This window comes from Hyperoodon ampullatus, assembly GCF_949752795.1.
Source record: "Hyperoodon ampullatus genome assembly, chromosome: 3".
Lineage (NCBI taxonomy): Eukaryota > Metazoa > Chordata > Mammalia > Artiodactyla > Ziphiidae > Hyperoodon > Hyperoodon ampullatus.
In genome coordinates this window covers 95,465,425-95,489,082 of record NC_136916.1, presented here as the reverse complement: position 1 = coordinate 95,489,082, position 23,658 = coordinate 95,465,425, and the positions used below count along the sequence as shown (strand labels likewise).

Sequence of the window (23,658 nt, the reverse complement as noted above, 5' to 3'; positions counted from 1 at the left end):
CAGTATCTAAAAAAAGGTAACATAAGCGGAACCCTTCCCTGCCATTTCATTCAAAGACAGCATTTCCCTTCCTCCCTTCTTTCTTTTCTTTAGGTTTTTTTTAAAAGAACTTTAAAAAGCTATTGGGGAGCCAGGGGTGGGTAGGGGAGGAATTATTTGTAGATTCCATAAGGTTTTTACATTGTAGGTTTCTCTTTGAGTTTGTATTTAATAAACTGCATATCATGCTCTCAAAGGAACCATCTTTCCGAGAGAACCGATTTATCCTCCCTTTCTGGCCATGGCTGACTGTTTAGCCACCTGCTTTCTCTAGTTAGAAAATACCTGGGGACATGGTAGCTGGGAAAGGCTTTCTGTAACACGTTACTCAGCACAACCAGAAGTTTCTCTTCAATCAGAGTCACCATAGCAACACAGGTGCAGGGAACTGCTCAGCCTGCCAGGCAGGTAGGGTAGGGTGAGGTAGTGGGGAAGGAAGGATGACAGGGTTAAAAGTGGCGATGAAACGGGATAAATGGGGGCACTCTGCTGCACTTTGCCCAGACAGTACTGTCTCAGAGGCCAGCTTTAATGTGGTGCGTTTCCCTTTCTTCAGAAGCAGCCCGGCACTAAGGGAGTGGCGGCAACTCCAGTTCCTCCCCGAGAAAGACTCTCTGTGGCTTGTACCCCCGCCAGCCAACGGGGCTCACAAGGCCGGCCCCACGCAGGCCGTAGCGCCTTGTGTGTGAAGGGGCTGGCCAAGCGCTCCGCGCTCTCAGCGACTAAGATGAACGTCAGGTAAAGAAGAGCTCCAAACTGGAACCGAGGGCGAGGGCTCAAAGCTTTACTGCTTCTAATACATCTCAGGCGGACCACAACAGGGTTTCAGCGTTGATGAAAAAGGAGAAAGGATCGGAACAGAGAGAAAGATCAGCAAACGGGTTTTATTTATAAGTTACTTTTTTCCCCTTAAATTTGTGTTTGATTTTCTTGTTTTGTCCACCTTCCCTAAGCTCGCGGGTTTTTTTTTTAAACACTACCTTTTTATTCATTTTGTTTTGGTTTTTTAATTTATTTATTTTTTGGCTGCGTTGGGTCTTCGTTGCTGCACCCGGGCTTTCTCTAGTTGCGGTGAGCGGGGGCTACTCTTCCTTGTGGTGCACGGGCTTCTCATTGCAGTGGCTTCTCTTGTTGCAGAGCACGGGCTTGAGGTGCACGGGCTTCAGTAGTCGTGGCACACAGGCTCAACAGTTGTGGCTCGCGGGCCCCATTGCGCAGCCTTAGTAACTGTGGCGCACGGGCTTAGTTGCTCTGTGGCATGTAGGAACTTCCCGGACCAGGGCTCGAACCCGTGTCCCCTGCATTGGCAGGCGGATTCTTTTTTTTTTTTTTTTTTTTTTTTTGCAGTATGCGGGCCTCTCACTGTTGTGGCCTCTCCCATTGAGGAGCACAGGCTCCGGACGCGCAGGCTCAGCGGCCATGGCTCACGGGCCTAGCTGCTCCGCGGCATGTGGGATCTTCCCAAACCGGGGCACGAACCCGCATCCCCTGCATCGGCAGGCGGACTCTCAACCACTGCGCCACCAGGGAAGCCCGGCAGGCGGATTCTTAACCACTGCGCCACCAGAGAAGTCCCCCTAAGCTCACATTTGATTCATAAGTAAAGATAGAAAATAAGATCTATATGGATATTTTACCTTATTAATTTAATGTATGTCTGCAAAGATGTGTAAATAGAAATTTTTCCGTTGATGTAAATATAAAGTTGAAGCTAAATTCCTAATCTCCCAATGTAGTGAGCTAAAGAATTGACTCATCCTAAACTATGAACATTGTAACCCACTGGGTACTGCAGTAGCATAGCCATCTCATGCTCATTGATCCCTGTTTTCTTTGCTTGTGCCTTTCCTGACATCAGGTTAGCCCTCAACTGTGACTGTCCCCACAGATGAAGATCTTCAGGCTCCTTTCTCTTAATACCGAAATTTGATTCTCTCCTTTTTTAAGGGCGTTTGCAGCATCTAACAGAACTGGTGCATGGTAACACTTCCCCAACACGTGCGATTATCTGACATAGTTTTTAAAAACTGAAAAATGCCCTTGAATTTGGAATTCTTATTGAGTTAGCCTGGAATATGAGGTACCTGTACTTGGCAGTTCTGATTGTATTTATTAATAGTTAAGAACACCATGGTCAGGGGCTAGTCCTTGCTTCATGCAGGGTACACAGCAGCCTGGAATTAGTAGCACTTTTCCTACCACACCTAATTTTCTTAACTCTGTTGTAGTCTTTGGTAATAATTTTAGATGTTGATTCAGGATCACCATCAAATCTTTAGTTGTAAGTCCAGAAGTTCCCTTCTGTTAACCCACCACCACCAACCCTATGTGTATTTATGTCTGTCATTACTGGATTTTCATTGAATCTAAGATACCATCCACTGAAGACTCACCATTATTTTATGAACCACTAAGAAAAGGCACTGCCGACTAACTTTGATGTGTTACCAATTGTAAAACACATTCTAATTTCAGAGATGTTAAAATGTAGAAAAACTCTGCATCAGAGGATCAATGAGAAACATTTATGGCAATTTGCTCTGAGTAGAGAAGGACTTAGGTACCACTCAAATGAATGACATTCTTCTAGGAAGATGGAAGAAATGCTCCCATCACTCATTTGGCATCGCAATCTCCTGTTCCCTCGAACTTGCCCTCACTAGGAGGAGGAGGAAGAAGGGGAGCTTTTTAAAATACCTCCTAAACTATAACTTGAGGCCCATAGGCATCTCCTTTGAGCTCTGCCTTATACTGTCATTGGCCAAGGCAGGGAGAGCAGAGAATATAAAACCATATTTTACAAATAACAGAAGTTGATAAATGATTTGCTCTAGCATCATTGTTTAAGAACATGTCTATTCTGTGAAAGAGGTGCATTTGTATAACAAGTATTTATTGAGGCCCTTTCAGTGCTTGGTGATGGGTAGGTGGTTTTGTTTAGAAGCTTGACCCAAGTACTCATGTCTTATACTCCACTGTCCTATTTAGGTTTTCAGCTGCTACTAAAGATAATGAGCATAAGCGTTCACTGACCAAGACTCCAGCCAGAAAGTCTCCACATGTGACCACATCTGGGAGTACCCCCAAAGGCCAGGCTGTGCTCGGGACACACGAGTTAAAGACCACAAGGGCTGAATCTGCTGCTGGTAAAAAAAAAAAAAAAAACAGAACAAAACAAAACAACCTCCCTCCCACCCCCCAAAGTTCTGGTTTATCTTTAAGCCATGTAGCTTCCTAATATGCTTGTCTGTTTCTTTAAAGCCTCTCCATTATCTATAGAATCAAAAGCAAAAATTTGTCTAACATAGTTTTCATTTATACTGGCAAGGGAAGTGCCAGAGACACAGACAAAAAAAACTAATATATCTGCCAGAGGACTCCATCCTGTCCAAGACGAGCCCTAAAATGGGTGACCCTCCCTGAAGAACATTCAGCCCCTTCTCAGGGATTAGGAGGGGGATTACAGTATTCATTGCAGCCTCTGAATGGTTCTGCCAGACTCTGAAACTAACAGGACCCAGAGTTCATGGAATAAATGCCACACTATTGACTACTAGTAGATTGTATAAGTCAGAATAAGCCATATAGATAATCTTCTACACACTGTCTACTTACTCATCACCTACAAAGACCAAGTGGTTTTCAAAAGAACACTGCAATAGCAGTGTGAAGGTTTAAAAGAGTATCACCAACAGGTTAAGGCCCGTATTAGAACTGAGTATATCAAAATTCTCTCAAGAGTCCTACTGAATGTCGGGCAAGAGCCTTGATTACACAGGAAGGACTGCCAGATTCCCCGAGACTAGAGCAATCCAGCAGGAGTTTAAACAAGAGGAGAGTATAATTGTTGGTAATAATCAGCGTGGAGACTCTCAGGATTTTTTCATGCCTTTGACACCTAAATTAAAGATTGAATAGTGGGACTGACAATTAAATTTCAAGAGAGAGTACAGAGGTGGGATCAGAAAATTTATGATTCTTCCTCTAGATGACCTCTCATTCCTACCCACTCTTAATTGTTTCTATATCAGCAAGGAAACTTTCCACATAACATTCTAAATCATCCTGTAATAGGGGAAGAAAGGGGCTTGGGCAGAGAGCAGGGCTAAAAAATGAAGAGTGGACTTGCCTAAGATGTGACTGTGTCATTTTACATGGAGCAGGGGTCACTGAGCAGCAGCCACCTGCCTAATACTGAGAAAGGACTCACAAATACATATAAGGACATGAGGCAGGAACTAAATGTTTGCCATATCCTGAGCTTTCTCCTCTAAGTAACTCAGGGGTGTGCCAGTCGGAATGGGATAGTTTTCTTTCCCCGCTTATCAAATATGAATTTTATATAAATGAAATCAAACTAATTTTTTTCTTGTGATTTGCTTTATTCACTGTTTCAAGAATCATATTAATAAATGAACTAAAGTTCATTTTCACCGTGTTTTTCAATTGTATGGATATATTTCAACTTATCCATTTTACTGCTCATGGACCCCATGGGTATTTCCAACTTCTGTTATTTTGTATAGTGTAGCTATGACCATTCTGGAACATGTCTCCTGTCCATGTACACAGTTTCTCGAGAGTAGGACTGGGGCTGCTGGATAGTAGGGTAGACAGACACTTACATTAGTGGTTGAACTGTACTAGTTTATATTCTCATCAGCAGTGTGGGACAGTCCCATTGTTCCCCTCCCTGCCAACACTTGATAGCAACACAGTGGAATGGCTTCAGCACAGGAGTTCTGTGCTTTTCTGGGTTGTTTCACTAGGTGGTCCTAGATCCTAGTTGCTTGTTCACATATACAGGCAAGTGCCAACATTTGACAATGGCCTGAAGGCAACCTGTGAGGGGAAAGGATTACAAAATGTGCCAGATATATGCTGCCCAACTGTAGCAAAAATGTGGCTTACCAAGTTATACCATCCTGGTATATTTTTAACTTTGTGTTACAAAAATTCATATTCTTCGGTAACAGCCTTCATTAGTAACAACCAGAGCCATGGATCTTTTTATTTCTATGTGATTAGGTTCCTTGCAGGCTTTATATCTGTTTGTGTTAATGAAAATGTTACTATTAACAATATATAATTTTTTTAAAGGGTAGGGAATTCCCTGGTGGTCCAGCGGCTGGGACTCCACGCTTTCGCTGCAGGGGGTGCAGGTTTCATCCCTGGTCGGGGAAATAAGATCCCACATGCCACATGGCTTGGCCAAAAAAGAAAAATTAAATTTAAAAAAAATAAATAAAAGGGTAAATATCAGGGAAGCAGCCTGAAAATATACCCATTTTTTTTTTTAACTGAAATAAACTTGATTTACAATGTTGTGTCAGTTTCAGGTGTACAGCAAAGTGATTCAATTACACATATATATACATATGTATATATAACTGTATATATAATCTTTTGCAGATTCCTTTCCCTTATAGGATATTACAAAATATTGAGTATAGTTCCCTGTGCTCTACAATAGGTGCTTTTTTTTGGTTATCTATTTTATGTATAGTGTGTATATGTTAATCCCAAACTCCTAATTTATCCCTCCCACCCAATTAATTCTTTTTTTTTAAAATATTTATTTATTTGGTCTTAGTTGCGGCATGCGAACTCTTAGTTGCGGCATGCCTGTGGCAGCTAGTTCCCCAACCGGGGATTGAACCCGTGCCCCCTGCATTGGGAGCATGGCACCTTACCCACTGGACCATCAGGGAAGTCCCTCACCCGATTAATTCTTAAAACTGGATTCTAAACTCCAGCTGATCCTAGGAAATGTCACAATATTTAGACTCTTTGGGGAGCTGCTAACGGGAACAGCTAAGGGGTTAGTTTTCCTCAGTTATTTTGTCCTTTTTTTTTTTTTTCCTTCCCCCCCACCCCGTGTCCTCAAGTCCATTCTCTACGTCTGCATCTTTATTCCTGCCCTGCCCCTAGGTTCATCAGAACCATTTTCTCCTCCTTTTTAACCCTATATCTGTTTCAGACTGTTCATATTGAATTCTATTTTTAAGATTGAAAAGTGATACTTAAGCAGGTCTTTTTTTCTGATTAAGCCCTTGGATCTTGTTTGTTGTTTTAGTTATTACCCCATTCAAGTTGACAGCTGAGGCAGCGCAGACTCCGATCTCCCATAGAAAACCAGTGTTTGATCTCAAAGCAAGTTTGTCTCGTCCCCTCAACTATGAGCCACACAAAGGTATGTGGGAATGTTTTGATGTATAAGATTTAAGATTGAACAATTCCGCATCTGAGGATGTGAAAAATTCTAGTGAGTCAGTGGAAGCCATACTTGGTGTAGAATTCCTGCCTCTGCCCCTGTATCCACGTGACCCATGATTTAAAAAGTGTCCATTAAACAAATACTAAAAAAAAAATAATTGATTCACTTACGTTTTTATTAAGCAAAGACAACTTCTAATCAGTGTTACTACAAAGTATTAATAAAACTTCAGCCAAAATCAAGAAACTTGGAAGTTAGGCTGTGGGTAAATGAATGTTTTCTTTATAGTTTTTAAAGGATCCCAAGCTGAGAATCACGGGTCAAACAATCTGGGACATTTATTGGCCAGATGTCGCTCTTGGGGATATATTAAAGTATCTTTACATCCATTTAAAACGTCAGTACTTAATGTGATCTATCTGTCAGTGCTTCTGGAATTACTTTAAAACAAAACCTTCCTATAAGAATCATGTATCAGTGTTTATTTTTTAATTACTAATGTTAATGAAACAAATATAATGAAAATGTAAGTCTTTTTTTTATAAATTTATTTTTTGCTGCATTGGGTCTTCGTTGCTTCACGTGGGCTTTCTCTAGTTGCGGTGAGCAACTACTCTTTGTTCTGGTGCACAGGCGTCTCATTGCAGTGGCTTCTCTTGTTGCGGAGCACAGTCTCTAGGTGCGCGGGCTTCAGTAGTTGTGGCTCGCGGGCTCTAGAGCACAGGCTCAGTAGTTGTGGCACACAGGCTTAGTTGCTCCGCGGCATGTGGGATCTTCCCAGGCCAGGGCTCGACCCATGTCCCCTGCATTGGCAGGCGGATTCTTAACCACTGCGCCACCAGGGAAGTCCCAAGAATCTTCTTAAATCTGTCTCTGTCTCTGTCCTAAACTAGGCAAACTGAAACCATGGGGACAATCTAAAGAAAACAGTTCTCTGAATGAACATGTCAACAGAGTTACCTTACACAAGAAAAGTTATAAACAACCTCATCGCCAGACCAGGTAAGTACATAATTATCCAGTTCTATAATTCTTTTAATTTTGAAAGACTGTATATAAAAGCAGAGTCTCTGAGGGATAGAGTCACAGTAATAGTGGTGTTTAAGAAGAGGGTAGAAGTGGAATCATATACAGAACTTTCTAAAAGTACATGTGCCTAGGCAATACCACAGTGGGTTCTAATTCAGTAGGTTTGAGATGGGACCCACGTATCTGCATTGTTTCCAAAGCTCTGCAGGTGATTCAGAAGAGGACCTGGTTCACAGCACTGCTCTTACATGACCTATCTGCCCAAACAATGCACCTGGATGTCCCTCCAGATACCAATCCAGGTGCCCAGGGCACCTAAGTATGCACATAAATTTCACACTCCCAGGGAAACCAGGCTTTCTAGGCTTCAGGGCTCTACACAGGGGGAAACCCCAGGATGATCCTTAGAGGCTTCTTTCTGCGTGAAAACCAAGTTAATGCCAGAGTCTGTCCTGGGCTGCAGCTGGTCCTGGTTTGCCGATTCCCTGTGTGACACCTTCCTGATACCGGGTTAACTACCATTTGACTTGCCAGCTACCACCAAGACCTTATTATTTGCTATTAAAATCATTATCATGATTCTGGGCCTTTTTTTCTCTTAATTCCTTCCCCCCAAAGTCATAGTGGTTTAAGTCAGAGACCCTGATTCCAATTATAGCACTTTCATTAGACAATGTGATTTTGAGCTTGACCTTTGACTTCCACAGGTAGAGGTTTCTCATTTAAAACAAACTAAAAAAACCTACAGGGGTTGGATTCGATCTCCAAGGTGTCTTCTGCTTCCTATTCCATGCTTGATAGAATGCTGCCTTAACATTAAAAAAACAACAACAACAAAAACCAAGTTCTAGCCTTTTAACACAACAGTGACTTACAGGTGCGGCTTCCATCACACAGACCACTGGACAGAGCTCAGTGTCCTGTAACAGTGTGCTTTACACAAGTGTGCTGGATGTCATTTTAAGTTTGGACATTAGTCTAACAACAGGTGCTTTAAAGTGGTCCGTTTGGAGCTTCACTAGAGCCTAACGTATACCTATCCCTCCTTAGGGAGGAGCAACGGAAGAAACATGAGCAAGAACGAAAGGAGAAGAAAGCAAAGGTTCTGGGAGTTCGAAGGGGCCTCATTATGGCTGCACATTCATAATTTAATATCCCATAAATATTCCTTTTCTCTGAACCCTCTTTTGTAAATATTTTTGTACTGTCCTCTCACTTTAGCCAAAAGACCTTTTTCTGCTCTTAACTTTGTTCATATATATGTAGTGTCTGTGGCTTCTTCACGTTTTACCCCTGAAAAGACATTACTACCTTTAAAGCTCTCAAATTGTTTTGAAATAGTTTTTACCTAAGGCCCTGTACAACTAACTCAGTTTTCTAAAAAGACCCATCCTATAGATTCTTGACCTAGATTTTTTTTTTTAATATTTTTTTTTTTTTTTTGCTTTATAACAAATTTAATCAGTTATACATATACATATGTTCCCATATCCCCTCCCTTTTGCGTCTCCCTCCCACCCTCCCTATCCCACCCCTCCAGGCGTTGACCTAGATTTTTAAGGTCAAGTTCCCTCTGCTGGCTCTAATAACAGAACTTCAGTCCTTTTCTAGGCAAAAGCACTTACCTGATGGTAGCTAGTTATACTACAGACTTTACTAGAAGTTGAACAAGTTATGAATAGGGTAAGCTGTGAAAGGCCACCTCTTCATCCTCTAGAGAACCTAGTAGTCTTACTGAAACTGTGGGCCATATGGGTTTATAAGGCATCAATATTTTATCTATGCGAAATGTTTCATTTAAGCTTCTATGTACCTCTTTCAAATCACTTCATGTAATTGTCAATTACATCTCTCTTTTTTTTTCTCAATATATTCTTAAAAACAAAACTCTATAGCTCATTCTAGCCTGGCTTATTTAACAATATACAAGGTCATATTGAAATTTGAGGATTGCTGCTTTAAGGATTACTATATGCTCTGTCAAACTTATATATCTTACTCAATTTATGGAAAAGACTAGAGTTGCTTAGTATCATATCCATGTCTGTTGCACCCAAATGGAGCTTCTGAGTTTTGTACTGCTTAAAATTTTCATAAATAAATTTTTTTCTCATGGTGGTAGATTCATTCTTTGTAAATGTAATTGGTTTCTAAAATTTAGTTGACCAGCCAAGACTAACAAGAGTTGACTTGTACTCTTTGTGTATCCTTTCTTGACCTTCCACTCCCCACTCCTAGAAGAAATCACTATGTCCTTTTGTATTTTCACAGCACCTGTCAGATTCTGTTATACTTATTGTTATACATATATGGGCCCATAGAACATGGCATACTCCTGGGTGCTTAATAAACTCAGATTTTGCTATCAAGAGGCAGAGATCAGATCAATCAAGAAATCTGTGTCAAATACACTGCTACTGGGAAGGTGAAATGATATAACCACTTTGGAAAACAGTTTGGTAGTTTCTTTAAAAAATTTAAATGTACATCCACCATATGACCCAGCAATTCTCCTAAGAAATGAAAACATATGTCCACACCAAAACTTGTGTCTGCAAATATTTACAGCAGTATTATTCACAGTAGCCAAAAAGTGGAGAAAAATCCAGTTGTCCATCAATGGATGGATTTTAAAAATATGCACTAAAAAAATGAAATACTGATAAACACGCTACAACATGGATGAATCTCAAAAACATTATGCTAAGTGAAAAGAAGCAAGACACAAAAGATCATATATGATTCTATGTATATGAAATATCCAGAGAAGATAAACCTATAGCAAAAGTAGATTAGTAATTGTGGGGCTGAGAGTGGGAATGAAGAGTAACTGCAAAGAGGCACTGAGGTTTCTTTCTAGGCTGATGGAAATTTCCTAGAATTAGTTCATGTAAAGACAGACTGCAGAATTCTGGGCATTCCCTGGCAGTCCAGTGGTTAAGATTTGGCGCTTTCGGGCTTCCCTAGTGGCGCAGTGGTTGAGAGTCCGCCTGCCGATGCAGGGGACACGGGTTCGTGCCCCGGTCTGGGAAGATCCTACATGCCGCGGAGTGGCTGGGCCCGTGAGCCATGGCTGCTGGGCCTGCGCGTCCGGAGCCTGTGCTCCGCAACGGGAGAGGCCACAACAGTGAGAGGCCCGCGTACCACAAAAAAAAAAAAAAAAAAAAAAAAAAAGATTTGGCGCTTTCACTGCCGTGGTCCTGGGTTCAATTCCCGGTCGGGGAACTAAGAACCAGCAAGCCATGTGGCACGGCCAAAAAAAAAAAAAAAGACTGCACAATTCTGTAAATAAACTAAAAAATCATTGAATTGTATACTTAAAACAGATGAACTTTATGTTATGTAACTTATACCTCAATAAAGCTGAAAAACAGATAATTACATGAAAACATACAAAATAGGTATTTTAGGCCAAGATGATGGGAAAGCTATCAGCCTTTGTGTATTCTCTTATTTTAAACTTGGCTCTCATAGGGTACTCTGGCTATATCATGTAGTTTCCTACTTCTTCCTCTAAGATGACAAGAATTGATCAGTTTAAACTGTTAATCAAGGTCTTATTTTTGGTATATACAATCTCTAACACTAAAAATGACTGGGGAAGCCTTGGGGACATTAGTCTATAAAGTAAGAACTGGTAAGGATCACGCATCTTTGGAGAACCAGCTATGCAGGTGTTATGGACTGCATGCTTGTGTCCATTCCCTGCCCCCGCCTGCCCAATTCATACACTGAAATCCTAATTCCAAATGTGACTTGGTACTTTGAGGTATACTTGGAGGCCTTTGGGAGGTAGTTAGGTCAGGCAGGTGGCACCCTCATGATGGGGTTAGTGCTATTATATGAAGAGAAAGAGACTAGAACTTGTTTTCTCCATGTGAGGATACAGTAAGAAGGCAGCTGTCTACAAGCCAAGAAGTACTCACCAGACACCAGGTATCCTGGACTTCCCAGCCTCCAGAACTGTGAGAAATACATATGTGTTTTGTTTAAGCCACCCAGTCTATAGTAATTTGTTACAGCAGCTTGGGCAGACTAAAACAGGTATCTTTTCCCAGTGACTACTACAGCACCTTAATATTCTTCAACAGTCTCCTATCCTGATTGATAGATTAGAAAACAGAAGAACCTATAAGGAATAGAATGGTAGAGGGCCATAAACAGTCACCTCAGAGACTCCCTGCTTTGGAAACCACCTACTTATATAGCAACTGTTGCTAATAGGAATCATTCTAACCAAAAACAGTTATTTACGTAGTACCTCTGCATCAGTACTTGATTCTTTTTTTTTTTTTTTTTTTTTTTTTTTTTGCGTTACGCGGGCCTCTCACTGTTGTGGCCTCTCCCGTTGCGGAGCACAGGCTCCGGACGCGCAGGCTCAGCGGCTGTGGCTCACAGGCCCAGCCGCTCCGCGGCATGTGGGATCCTCCCAGACCGGGGCACGAACCCGTGTCCCCTGCATTGGCAGGTGGACTCTCAACCACTGCGCCACCAAGGAAGCCCAGTACTTGATTCTTTAAGTTAAGGTACAGCTTAGATCCTGGTCCCTCTTAGCAGCAGCATTTAGCTATGTTTTAGGGAATACATGCCAGCCATTGTTTGGATGCCATTAAAGAAGTACTATATTTTTGTGTCATCATGGATTCTACTACCCTTAGTTTAGTAATACAGAAATACTACATGATCTCTATTTAAAAAGTCTTGGATTAAGCTCTGGAGAATTTTCATAGGCAAATTCTTCTGTGTGGGCTGGATCAGTAAATACTCCAATAAAATCTATTTCTAGGAAGAATGGACCATCCACTTTATCAGCCAGGGTGAATCCGATAGAAGAGATCTAAATTTAAAATAGAGAAATTGATCAAAATCTCATATGCTGATGTTGTTCCCGGAGTTTTAAAATTCTGTACTATCAGCCCTTAGCAAGTATACCATAGTTCTCATGTGCTGTAGCCAATTATAAGAGGAAGTACAGGACTGCTTTTCTTTCCACATTCTACTTCTCTCTTAAAAGTAGTGCCAGTTAAGACTAGTAAGTACAACATGGATGTCTAATGGAGGTTCCTTGAAGCTCTCCTGAACTCTAATACTCTTATTTTAAAGCTAAAATAAAATGTAGGCATGCTGAAAGGAGGACCATACTGAACTTCCTCCAGGATGGGGGTTTGGCTCACAGGATAGCTCTGAGTCAGCATCTGTCTAGGTATAATAGGAGTATACTTAAATAGGAATTTTCATCTTTCATTTGCCAGCCTTCAAATATGGACTGAACTCATCCTCACAGGAGTTCTGTTTCACTAAAGATAATATAGTTCTGAGTGAAAATACAGGAAAATGTTACCTTGTCAAGCATTAGCTGGTACTGGGCATCCCGGATTCTTCCTCGATTAGAGAAGAAAAATTTGGAGAAAGGAATCTGAAAGAAGAAACCATTGACTTCAGAACTGAAATGCAAGCAACGGAGGCATCTGTTTAGAACTGCAATGATAAAATAATAACGGTTTAAACTGAATTTTAAAATTAATATGTGAAGCTATAACAAGTGGCTAGTCATTTGGATCACAGAAAAAAAAATTTTTTTAATGAAATAACCTAAGTACTGGAAGAAAACAGGTGAAAACCTTTCTAAGCCAGGAGTCCCAAAGGAAAAAATGACAGAGAACAATTATAACTTTCTGATGGCAAAAACTAATATCCTAAACACAAAACTTTTACAAATAACTAAGAAAAAGATGAAACAACCCAGTAGAAAAATGGGGATGGGAGAAACAGGCACATCTGTATACTGCTGGTAGGAGTGCAAATTAGTCCAACTCTTTTAGAGAGCAGCAGCTAGCAATTGTGGTAGGCAGGATTCTAAGATGACCCCCAAGATTTCCACCTAGTGCACACACACCTTCTTCCAGGGATTCAAACACAAATCTCAGTGCTGCTATGAAGGGACTCTCCCGAAGTCTGGTCCCAAATCAGTTGACCTTAATATAGGGAAGATTATCCTCTGTAGGTCTGACTTAATCACTTGAGCCCATAAAAGTGCCTGGTAAAAGAGGTCAGAAGAATGAGAGGGATTCAAAGGGGGAGGTCAGGGGGATTCTCCACTTCTGGCTTTGAAGATGGAGGGAGCTAAATGGTAAGGAATGTGGACAGCTTCTAGGAGCTGAGAGTGACTCCCAGCTGACAACCAGTAAAGAAACCAAGACATCATTACAACCACAGGAATTAAATCTGGCCAATAACCAGAGTGAGCTTGGCAGTGGATTCTTCCCCAGAGCCTCTGAAAAGAAGTACAGCCCAGCTGACACCTTGATTTCAGCCTTAGAAAGCCCTGAGCATTGAACCTGGCCACAGCGTGTCCCAAACTATGACTTACAGAACTGTGCAAAGTTTGTGGTAATTTTTTATGTAACAATAGGAAACTAACACAGCAATATCTAGCAAAATTTGAAATGCCGTAACTTGGCCTGCCAGTTTCACTTTTAGGAATTTATATTACAGATAAACTCTGACAAACACATAAATATACAGCTTTTTCTAATTAAAAAAAAGGAAAAATAGGGGAATAGTTCAATAAATTATAGTGCAACCATACAACTGAATACTATGCAGCTATTTTTTAAAATGAAGTAGATCTATACATGATGCTGTGGGAAGACCTCCACAATATATTATTAGTAAAAAAGTAAGAGATAAACAAAATCTATAGTATAAATATCATTTATGTTATTAAATACAACTTTTTTCTTGGCCACACTGTGTGGCTTGCAGGATGTTAGTTCCCCGACCAGGGACTGAACCTGGGCGCTGGCAGTGAAAGCCCCAAGTCCTAACCACTGGACCACCAGTGAATTTCCCCTATAAACAAATCTTTTAAATGCCTAAAAAAAAACTAATAAAAAATTTACTATAGCAATTGGGAACAACCCAAGTATCTATCAATAAGGACTAGTTCAATCAGCTATGAGATATCCATATAACAGAAAATACCAAACAAAATAACAAAGAATGAAGAATTATTCCATGTAGTGATATAGAAGCTCTCCAGGATCTAAATTAAAAAAAAAATAAACTGGCACAGAAGACGCATAAAGTATGCTATATTTTTTGAGTAAAAAAAGGGAGAAAATAAGTGTATGTGTATATATACTCGCTTATATTTGCTTAGAAAAACTAAATCTATGGAAGAAACTAATAAATGTGGTTACCTATAGAGGACGAGGGCAAAAAGGGTGGAGAGAGAACTGAGTGGGAGTGAGACATTTTTGTACATGTTTTTATATTATTTTGATTTTTGAGCCAAAAAATAAAAATGAGTTAAAAAAATAAAATGTATTGCTCAGATTATCACCAAAAACACTTGCTGACATAAAAGCAAACTCAATTCAAAACTCATTTAACAAAGCACCACTGCACAAGATCATGTTCCTCACACAGCAAATCCAAGTGCAGTCACATCCTCAGTTCTCAGGTTCCCCTCATTTCTGTTACACAAACCTGGAAGGGACCCTGCACCCCCAGCCCCCAGCCCAGTCAGTTCCTCATTTTTGCATCCTGGTTGGGCACTTCATCTACCTCATTATTCAAAATATATTTTGGAAACGGAATCAATACTACCTGCTCACCATTCAAGGAGCATGTGTCACCCACCCCACTGGCCTTTTGTCTTTTTGTCATGTAATTTGCTAAGGCCACTGTCCACACCAAGGGAATTTTTTAGCCTGGAAAAAAAAAATGAAGCTAAGAAGAAGCATTAAATTGTACAGCTTGCATAAAAAGAAAAGGATCAACCGTTGTTTTCTCCCTACAAATGACAGAAAACTAGCATGTATAATTTTTCCATCATTTTCCTCTGTTTTCTTTCTATAATCATAGTAAATATTTGAGCATCTCACTTCTATTTACTAAAGGAGAATTATTCATGAAGACATGGACAGCAATTAATAACATTTAATTTTCAAAAATGTCTTCCCTGGGACTTCCCTGGTGGTGCAGTGGTTAAGAGTCTGCCTACCAATGCAGGGGACATGGGTTCGAGCCCTGGTCCAGGAAGACCCCACATGGCACCTAGCAACTAAACCCGTGTGCCACAACTACTGAGCCTGCACTCTAGAGCCCGTGAGCCACAACTACTGAGGCCCATGTGCCTAGAGCCTGTGCTCCGCAACAAAAGAAGCCACTGCAATGAGAAGCCCGTGCAGTGCAATGAAGAGTAGCCCCCGCGTGCTGCAACTAGAGAAAGCCCACGTGCAGCAATGAAGACCCAACACAGCCATAAATAAATAAATTTATTAAAAAGATAAAAATAAAAATCTCTTCCCCAACACTTCCTTTAATAATTTAAAGAGGGACTTCCCTGGTGGCGCAGTGGTTACGAATCCACCTGCCAATGCAGGGGACGCAGGTTCAATCCTTGGTCCGGGAAGATCCCACATGCCATGGAGCAGCCATGGAGATCCCACATGCCATGGAGCAGCCAAGCCTGTGCGTCACAACTACTGAGCCAGCACGCTAGAGCCCGCGAGCCACAACTACTGAGCCCACATGCCACAACTACTGAAGCCCACGTGCCTAGAGCCCACACTCCACAACAAGAGAAGCTACCACAATGAGAAGCCCACGCACCACAACAAAGAGTAGCCCCCACTCGCTGCAACTAGAGAAAGACCCAACGCAGCCAAAAATAAAATTTTGAAGTAATAATAATAATAATTTAAGGAAAGGTGTTGCAAACAACTATTATTTCCAGCCAAAGATTAGAACTACATGTATTTTCAGGAAAGAAAGTAATAAGTCAATGATTATACTGGAAAATAATTTGGCAATGTGCATCAAAGGCCTTAAAAATGTACATGTCATTTATTCTAGGAATTTTATTTCCAGGAATACATCTAAGAAAATATTTAAGGATATTTACCTCAGAGTTTGGTATAAGAGTGAAAAACTCTGAAAACAATCTAAACGTACAACAATAGAGGATGGATTAAGTAAATTGTGTCTATTTACATAATATCATGCAGATATCAAAAATGATGTAGAAATATTTCAACAGAAAGTTTGTATATAAAATTCAGTTCAGTGAACAATGTATGTTATAAAATAGCACTGGCACAATACAATTCTTGTAAAAAAAAAAAAGTGTAAATAGAAAAGTCTGAAGGTGCATACTAAAATAAAAATAGTATTTTACCTCTGGGTAGTGGTACCACAAGATTTTTTTCCTTTTCTGCATTTTCTAAATTTTCTATAATGAGATACTTGTTTTGTTTAGTAATTTGTTATAAGTATTATTTATATACAAGTGTTACATACATAATAATTTTTTGGTTATACATCTGTATTAGTGTATAAATACGTATCTATTATATGCTAGGCACTGCACTGTTCTAGGTGCAAGGGAAACAGCTATGAAGGATACAGACAAAGTCCCTGCTCTCAGAACTTACAGAATTTATGTTCCATAGGAGCCTGGTAGAGAGTGACAATCAACAAACAGACAAGTGAATGAAAAAGATAATTGAATGAATGAAATAGACAAGTGAATGAAAAAGATAATTTTACTTAGTGATAAGTTCTATGAAAAAATTAAACGGGATGTTGTTATTGGGTGAGAAGGTGCAACTCTAGCTAGAAGGATCAGGAAAGGCCTCTCTGAGGTGGCTTTGGAGCTGAGAGGTAAATAATAGGAAAGAGGAAGCAGGTGAAGACATGGGAGAAGAGCACGCCCACAGATACAGCATGAACTACAAAGGCTGAGACAGAAGTAGTTTGTTGAGTTTGACACACACAAAAGGGAGGAGGGAGGGGGGAGGAGGACAGACTGAAGATGAAGACAGGGCTCTGCTACTATAGGCCCCGTAGGCCATGTTAAAGAGTTTGGACTGTGTTCTAATACAGGGAGACCTGTAGTAGACCTGGAGGGTTTTAAGCATGTGAGTGATGTAATCTGAACTATGCTTTAGGAAGATCACTCTGGCTGCTGTGTGCAGAGTGCACTTTAGGAGGCAAGAAAACAAAGAAGGAAATCAATAAAGAAGCTCTTGCAGTAGTCCAAAGGCCTGGACTAGGGTGAGAGTGGAAGAGATGGCTTGAAATGGTCAGATTCTAGGTGTATTTTGGAAGGATAGGTGAGCGAATTCGTTAAAAGACTAGATGCAGTGTGGGGGAGAAAGGGATCCAGGATGAACCCTTAGGTTTAAGTATGAGCAAAATGGGGACTTTCTTTTGAATTTATGGATTAAAAACCTTCAGAAGAAAGGAGTGGGCACCTGATTTTGCCCTCACTCCCTGAATTTCCACTATTTTCCTCCTGATGAACATTTTTTACCTTCTAAAAGTTTTTTCTCCCTACAAAATAAGATTGCCTTATATTACCAAGAAATAAACAAAACCAAAAATGTCGATAACTGTAAAATATGAAGTATTTATTCCTCTTAAGGGAGCCTTTCTGCTCAGCCAGGGACACTAGCTTAGTACAGTTGCCTGGAAGAGATGATATGGCCAGAACTTAAAAAGAAATACCTATAGTACTGATAATTGTGCATAGGGCAGAGATGGACCCATGACTCAGCATGGACCTGGCCACATCCTTATCAAAACTATTTACTGGTCAGTAAGCTAACATTTATATTCATAAAAGAAAAAGTTGGGGCTTCCCTGGTGGCGCAGTGGTGGAGAGTCCACCTGCCGATGCAGGGGACACGGGTTCGTGCCCTGGTCCGGGAGGATCCCACATGCTGCGGAGTGGCTAGGCCCGTGAGCCATGGCTACTGAGCCTGCGCGTCCGGAGCCTGTGCTCTGCAACAGGAGAGGCCACAGCAGTGAGAGGCCCGCATACCGAAAAAAAAAAAAAAAGAAAAAGTCGGACTTCCCTGGTGGCATAGTGGTTAAGAATCCACCTGCCGGGCCTCCCTGGTGGCGCAGTGGTTGAGAGTCCGCCTGCCGATGCAGGGGATACGGGTTCGTGCCCCGGTCTGGGAGGATCCCATATGCCGCGGAGCGGCTGGGCCCGTGAGCCATGGCTGCTGAGCCTGCGCATCCGGAGCCTGTGCTCCGCAACGGGAGAGGCCACAACAGTGAGAGGCCCGCGTACCACAAAAAAAAAAAAAAAAAAAAAAAAGAATCCACCTGCCAATGCAGGGGACACAGGTCTGATCCCTGGTCCGGGAAGATTCCACATACCGCAGAGCAACTAAGCCCATGCGCCACAACTACTGAGCCTGTGCTCTAGGGCCCGCGTGCTGCAACTATTGAGCCCACATGCTGCAACTACTGAAGCCCGCGCGTCTAGCGCCCATGCTCCGCAACAAGAGAAGGCACTGCAGTGAGAAGCCTGCGTACGGCAACAAAGAGTAGCCCCTGCTCGCCACAACTACAGAAAGCCCAGGCGCAGTAACGAAGACCCAACACAGCCAAAAAATAAAAAAAAGAAAGAAAAAGTCAATTATGTAAATTTTGCCCTTAGGTCCTCTTCCTTCTTTCCCTTCCCATACTGTCCAAGAGGAATTAATAAGAAAAAAAAAAAACTACAATGTAACCATGATCTCATAAGACCTCATTTTCATACACAGTAAAGACTTATGCTGTTACCTTGACCTCCTGCCAGTAGGGCCCCCCACGGGTGAACATGAAGTAACTGTACATCTGATCCTTCCTCTGGATTATATCCGTGTCCTCCCTGATATTCACCATCCAAGGCCGACCATCTCCACGGACACGAAGATACAGAGTGTTGAACTGGGACCAATCATAAAGCCTCTTCCTCTCAAAAGGGCCCTAAGGTATAGAAAGGAAAGTTAATTTCACCTCATTTTCCACTATTAGCAAAATGTGAGTCATCACCTTTTACAGTATCAAAAGGATCAACAAGCCATTTTTCTGCTTTTTTCTGCTTCCTACCACGGTAAGGAGGCAGATAAATCTGGTGATTCTTATTTTAGTACAAAATACTGACCTAGTTAAATGTTTCTAAGGTAATGTTCAAGACCTGATTGGCCCAGGACAGTGTTTACATGGGGTAGACACTCACTTGTGTCACTGAATGGAAATGAATTACTACTGTATGTACTTTCTTTCCCAGGGCCTAGGGAGCAATATCTTCTGACTGGGCCATTTTATGACAACTGCCTTCCCATAAATCAGAAAACTATGAAAGACCTCAAGTTTTAAAACTGGTATTTTATTGACAACACCTACCATCCATTGAAAATATACATTAATCACTCTGCATAATTTAATCCTCACAACAGCCCTACGAGATAGGTACTATCATTGTACTCCATTTTATAGACGAAGAAACTGAGCACGCAACCAGTAAGTGGTAGGTCCAGTGCTGTTTAACTCCAAAATCTATGTTCTTAACAACTACCTAAATTGTCTCTGAAAGTAGAATGTAGTGTTAATTTCCAAAGGTGTTTGTTTACAGCAATCTCAGAGCTAATCAGATTTCAAGAATACCAGTGCTCAGATATGAACTATTACTTACTAGTCATGTAATTTTAGACAAGCTACTAAATCTCCCCAAGCCTGTTTCCTCATCTGTAAAACTGGGATAGTTATACCTTACAGGATTTTATGTGGTGAATAAAAGGGATAATGTATATAAAGTAATTAGCACAAGGACTGGCAGGGTACACTTAATAAATGTTATCGACTACTTTCATTATTCCACAGTACATCATAGAATTATTTTCTACTGTGGACTGACCAAATCCATTCTGTGGATTTTCAGGGCCTGAAAAAAAAATCTTGTATGCATAGTTTATTACCTCTGAAAGAACATGTACCTTTCTTTTTCATCATTATCTGGAGAGAGGGAGCCTAATACTATTCCTATCATTTGCTTTCTCCTTAAAACACCATAACCAAGGGACTTCGCTGGTGGTCCAGTGGCTAAGACCCTGCAATCCCAGTGCAAGTGGCCCAGGTTCGATCCCTGGTCAGGGAACTAGATCCCGCATGCAGCAACTAAGAGTTCGCATACTGCAACTAAAGATCCCACATGCCGCAACAAAGATCCTGCTTGCTGCAACTAAGACCTGGCACAGCATGCATGCATGCATGAATGAATGAATGAATAAATAAGTAAATATTAAAAAAAAAAAAAGGACACCACAACCAAGCAAACACCCATGGGCTGTGGCCACGGCCGGGCACAGGAGCCTGTCCAGAGCAGCCCTGAAACACCTGATCAGTATTGCAAAATGCAACAGGCTGGTGGCGAGACACAGGAGCTGACCTAAGTAGCCCTGGAAAATGGTGTTCTGACTGGAAACCAAAAGGCTAAAGACAAAAGAAACTATACATAAACATTGTACTGTAGTTGGTAAAGTTGTTTCTCACAGAGTTATGGGTTAGAAATTCTGAAACTGCTTTATTTATTTATTTAATTTCCGGCTGCGTTGGGTCTTCGTCGCTGTGTGCAGGCTTTCTCTAGGTGTGGCGAGCGGGGGCTACTCTTCGTTGCGGTGCACAGGCTTCTCACTGCAGTGGCTTCTCCTGTTGCGGAGCACAGGCTCTAGGCGTGCGGGCTTCAGTAGTTGTGGCACGTGGGCTCAGTAGTTGTGGCTCATGGGCTCTGGAGCACAGGCTCAGTAGTTGTGGCGCACAGGCTTAGTTGCTCTGTGGCATGTGGCATCTTCCCGAACCAGGGCTCGAACCCGTGTCCCCTGCATTGGCAGGCAGATTTTTAACTGCTGTGCCACCAGGAAAGTCCTGAAACTGCTTTACATGTACTCTTGGGTTGACTTAATAAGTAAATGTACAGTAAGTGGCGGGAGACAGGTTTCACACCATCACAGAAGTTATCAATAAACAAGAGGGAGGAAGCTAGAATAAATAATGTGGTACCAGATTAGAGTCAAAGCATCAGTTTGAACTCATACTTAGCTTAATATAGATATAGAAATAGTTACAGATGTGTGTTTCCATGAGTTGGTATGCATACATATATTTCCTAGCTGTGTCCACTGAGAGGTCCTAGAAGTAGTGTCAATCCAGAAGCAACAAGCATACTTAGCAACCAGATCTTGGTTTCCAACTCCATCTTCCAAAAAAAAAAAAAAAAAGAACCAGGGCTCCTTTGAGAAATGGCTAATTCTAGGGTTGGAACAGAGGAAATACAAGATGAGCTTACAGCACCTGGTAGTGCCAAAAAGTGCTCAAAAATACAAAAGGATGGGGGCATGTCAAAGGGACACGGCCAACCTGAAAGAGCTCCCAGTGGCCAAAAATGGAACAATCTGAGCAACAAAATAAATAACATAGTATTGGATTATAACCCAAAGTGTGAGTCCATACTAAATGACTGAATAAATAAATAAATGTGGGAGAAGAAACAAATCTTCCTTTCTGAAAAATCCCAAATAATTTATGTAAATACTACCCCTTCCAGGAGCTAGAACTTAATCCCACACCCTACCCCATGCCTTGAATGCAGGGTACAATTAGTGACTTGTTTCCAAAGAACAGAATATGGAGGAAAAAAAAAAGTAACTTAACAATGGAGTAATCTGGCAAATACTACCTTGACCAGGTGATCAAGGTTAACACATCAGTGATAAGTCATGCTACTAGCATGTAACCTAATATGATGAGAAGGGTACTTCAACTCTGTGCTGTTCTTCCTAAAAACCCAGAAAACCCAAGTCTAACCAGGAGAAAAAAAAAATCAGAAAATCCTAAATTGAGGATCATTCGGCAAAATACCTGACCAGTATTTCTCAAATCCTCATGAAAAATAAGGAAAGACTAAGTAACAGACTAAGGAGACATGACAACTGGATGTAATGTAATGTATCCTGGCTGGGATACTGAAACAGAATAAAAGATAGTATGGAAAAACTGGTGAAATTCAAGTAGAGTCTGGAATTAGTTAACAGTAACGGAGCAATGTTGGTTTCTCAGTTGTGGCAAATGTACCAAGTGATGTAAGATGGTAACAACTGGAGAAGCTGGGTGAGGGACATACAGGAACTCTCAGTACCATCTTTGCAATTTTTCTGTAATACCAAAAATATTCTAAAATTTAAAAGTTTACTTAAAAAAAAAAAAAAAAGAAAATCCCGGCTGACCCTACTTCCACTCTAAGGAACCCCTAGCCATTAGAGGGTCGAAGGCCTATGTTAGAGATGTAAATCTCCCCAGATCATCGTTTAAATATCTAACCTCTCAGGGCTCCTCAAACATAAGTATGCCCCACCCTGGCCCCAAGTGATGCCCAGAAATATGTAGCCTCTCTTCAGGAACCACTTCCCCCTTGTGCTTATGAAACTTTACACTTGTGCCCAGTAGTTATTTAACCCCATACACAAGATGAGATGCCAGCTGTTTTCATTTACAGAAAAAAAAGCTGTCTGCTATAGTTCATGCTACAATGAAGTTCACCTCAGTTCACTAGAAAACTGCAGCTCCTGGATCTCACATACCCTTGGAATCTTGGATATCATTGCACAGTATCCACTTCGGCCACTCTCCCCGTCCTGGGGTGCCTCAGAGCTCAGAGTTCCATACAGCAGTGCACTTTGGTTACTCCTGCCCATTTTCAGGAACACTTCACTTCTGCCACCAATCGTCTTATCAGAAGTCACTATCCACTTATTCAAATCTTCTTTGCCACGGAACTGCCAGACAACCTTGGCTTGTTCCATCAAGACCTCATGCAGAGGGCGGCCTTCAGGCCCTATCCAATGATGCACAATATCATCCTTCAAACGCCTAAAATGGTCCTTTATTTCTTCTTTAATTGCTTTATCAAAACTAACTTCAGGCTTGTCCTCAGGAGAAGTTATATCCAAAGCAACTTCTCTCTGGTGATGTCCTTCCAAATTCTCTTCAGTCTTCCTCTGAGAAGAGGCTTTGCCAGGAGCAGCCACTGGTTTCTCAAGACTGCTGGAACAATAATCTGCAAAGCGAGTACCCAAAAATGGACAAGAGGCAACACTTGGCTTCGGGCATTTTCTGAGAATATAAGTGCCATTCAGCAATTTATGAACCAAAGCCATGATTAAAAGAAAGTCAAAATGTAAATTTTTCCCTGGCCTACCAGGGAAAGAAGCTTCAGCAAATAGCCCAATTCCACCTATAATAAAAGAGACAGTGAAGAGTTACCAGTATAGCCAATGAATGCATCATAATTTCAAATTCAACATGGATCATGTACTATGAAATTCATGAACTTATTTTCTAATTCTATGAACATTTACCCAGGGGCTACTATGAGCAGAAGAATGTTTACACTGTACATAATACATCCCACTGCCTTGTGAAAAAGTGCCAAGATGAACAGAAACACAGGCCCCTTTCAGGGAGTTAATGATCAACCCCAAAATAATTCAAGTATGTGCTTCAAAAGGTTGTCAATTTTAAAGCAAATTCTTATG

At 41.2% G+C, this 23,658-nt stretch overlaps 2 protein-coding genes across 4 annotated transcripts in view; one reads left to right on the top strand and one right to left on the bottom strand.

Moving 5' to 3' along the window:
- NUSAP1 (nucleolar and spindle associated protein 1) overlaps window positions 1-8,754 on the top strand; it is a 30,625-nt gene extending 21,871 nt beyond the window's left edge. For all 3 annotated transcript variants that reach the window (XM_079699760.1, XM_079699759.1, XM_079699758.1), the window contains exons 7-11: window positions 596-777; window positions 3,028-3,185; window positions 6,116-6,232; window positions 7,150-7,258; window positions 8,336-8,754. In XM_079699760.1, the coding sequence (XP_079555886.1) occupies window positions 596-777; window positions 3,028-3,185; window positions 6,116-6,232; window positions 7,150-7,258; window positions 8,336-8,432 (663 nt within the window). In that variant the 3' untranslated portion in view covers window positions 8,433-8,754. The remainder of the gene's footprint in view (window positions 1-595; window positions 778-3,027; window positions 3,186-6,115; window positions 6,233-7,149; window positions 7,259-8,335) is intronic.
- Window positions 8,755-11,071: 2,317 nt separating this feature from the next.
- NDUFAF1 (NADH:ubiquinone oxidoreductase complex assembly factor 1) lies at window positions 11,072-23,280 on the bottom strand (the record flags this gene model as incomplete). The annotated part of the gene is made up of 4 exons (XM_079699764.1): window positions 11,072-12,122; window positions 12,627-12,701; window positions 18,869-19,054; window positions 22,705-23,280. 4 exons carry the CDS (start codon window positions 23,278-23,280, stop codon window positions 11,973-11,975), a joined length of 987 nt encoding a protein of 328 aa, XP_079555890.1. The 3' UTR covers window positions 11,072-11,972.
- Window positions 23,281-23,658: the final 378 nt, after the last annotated feature.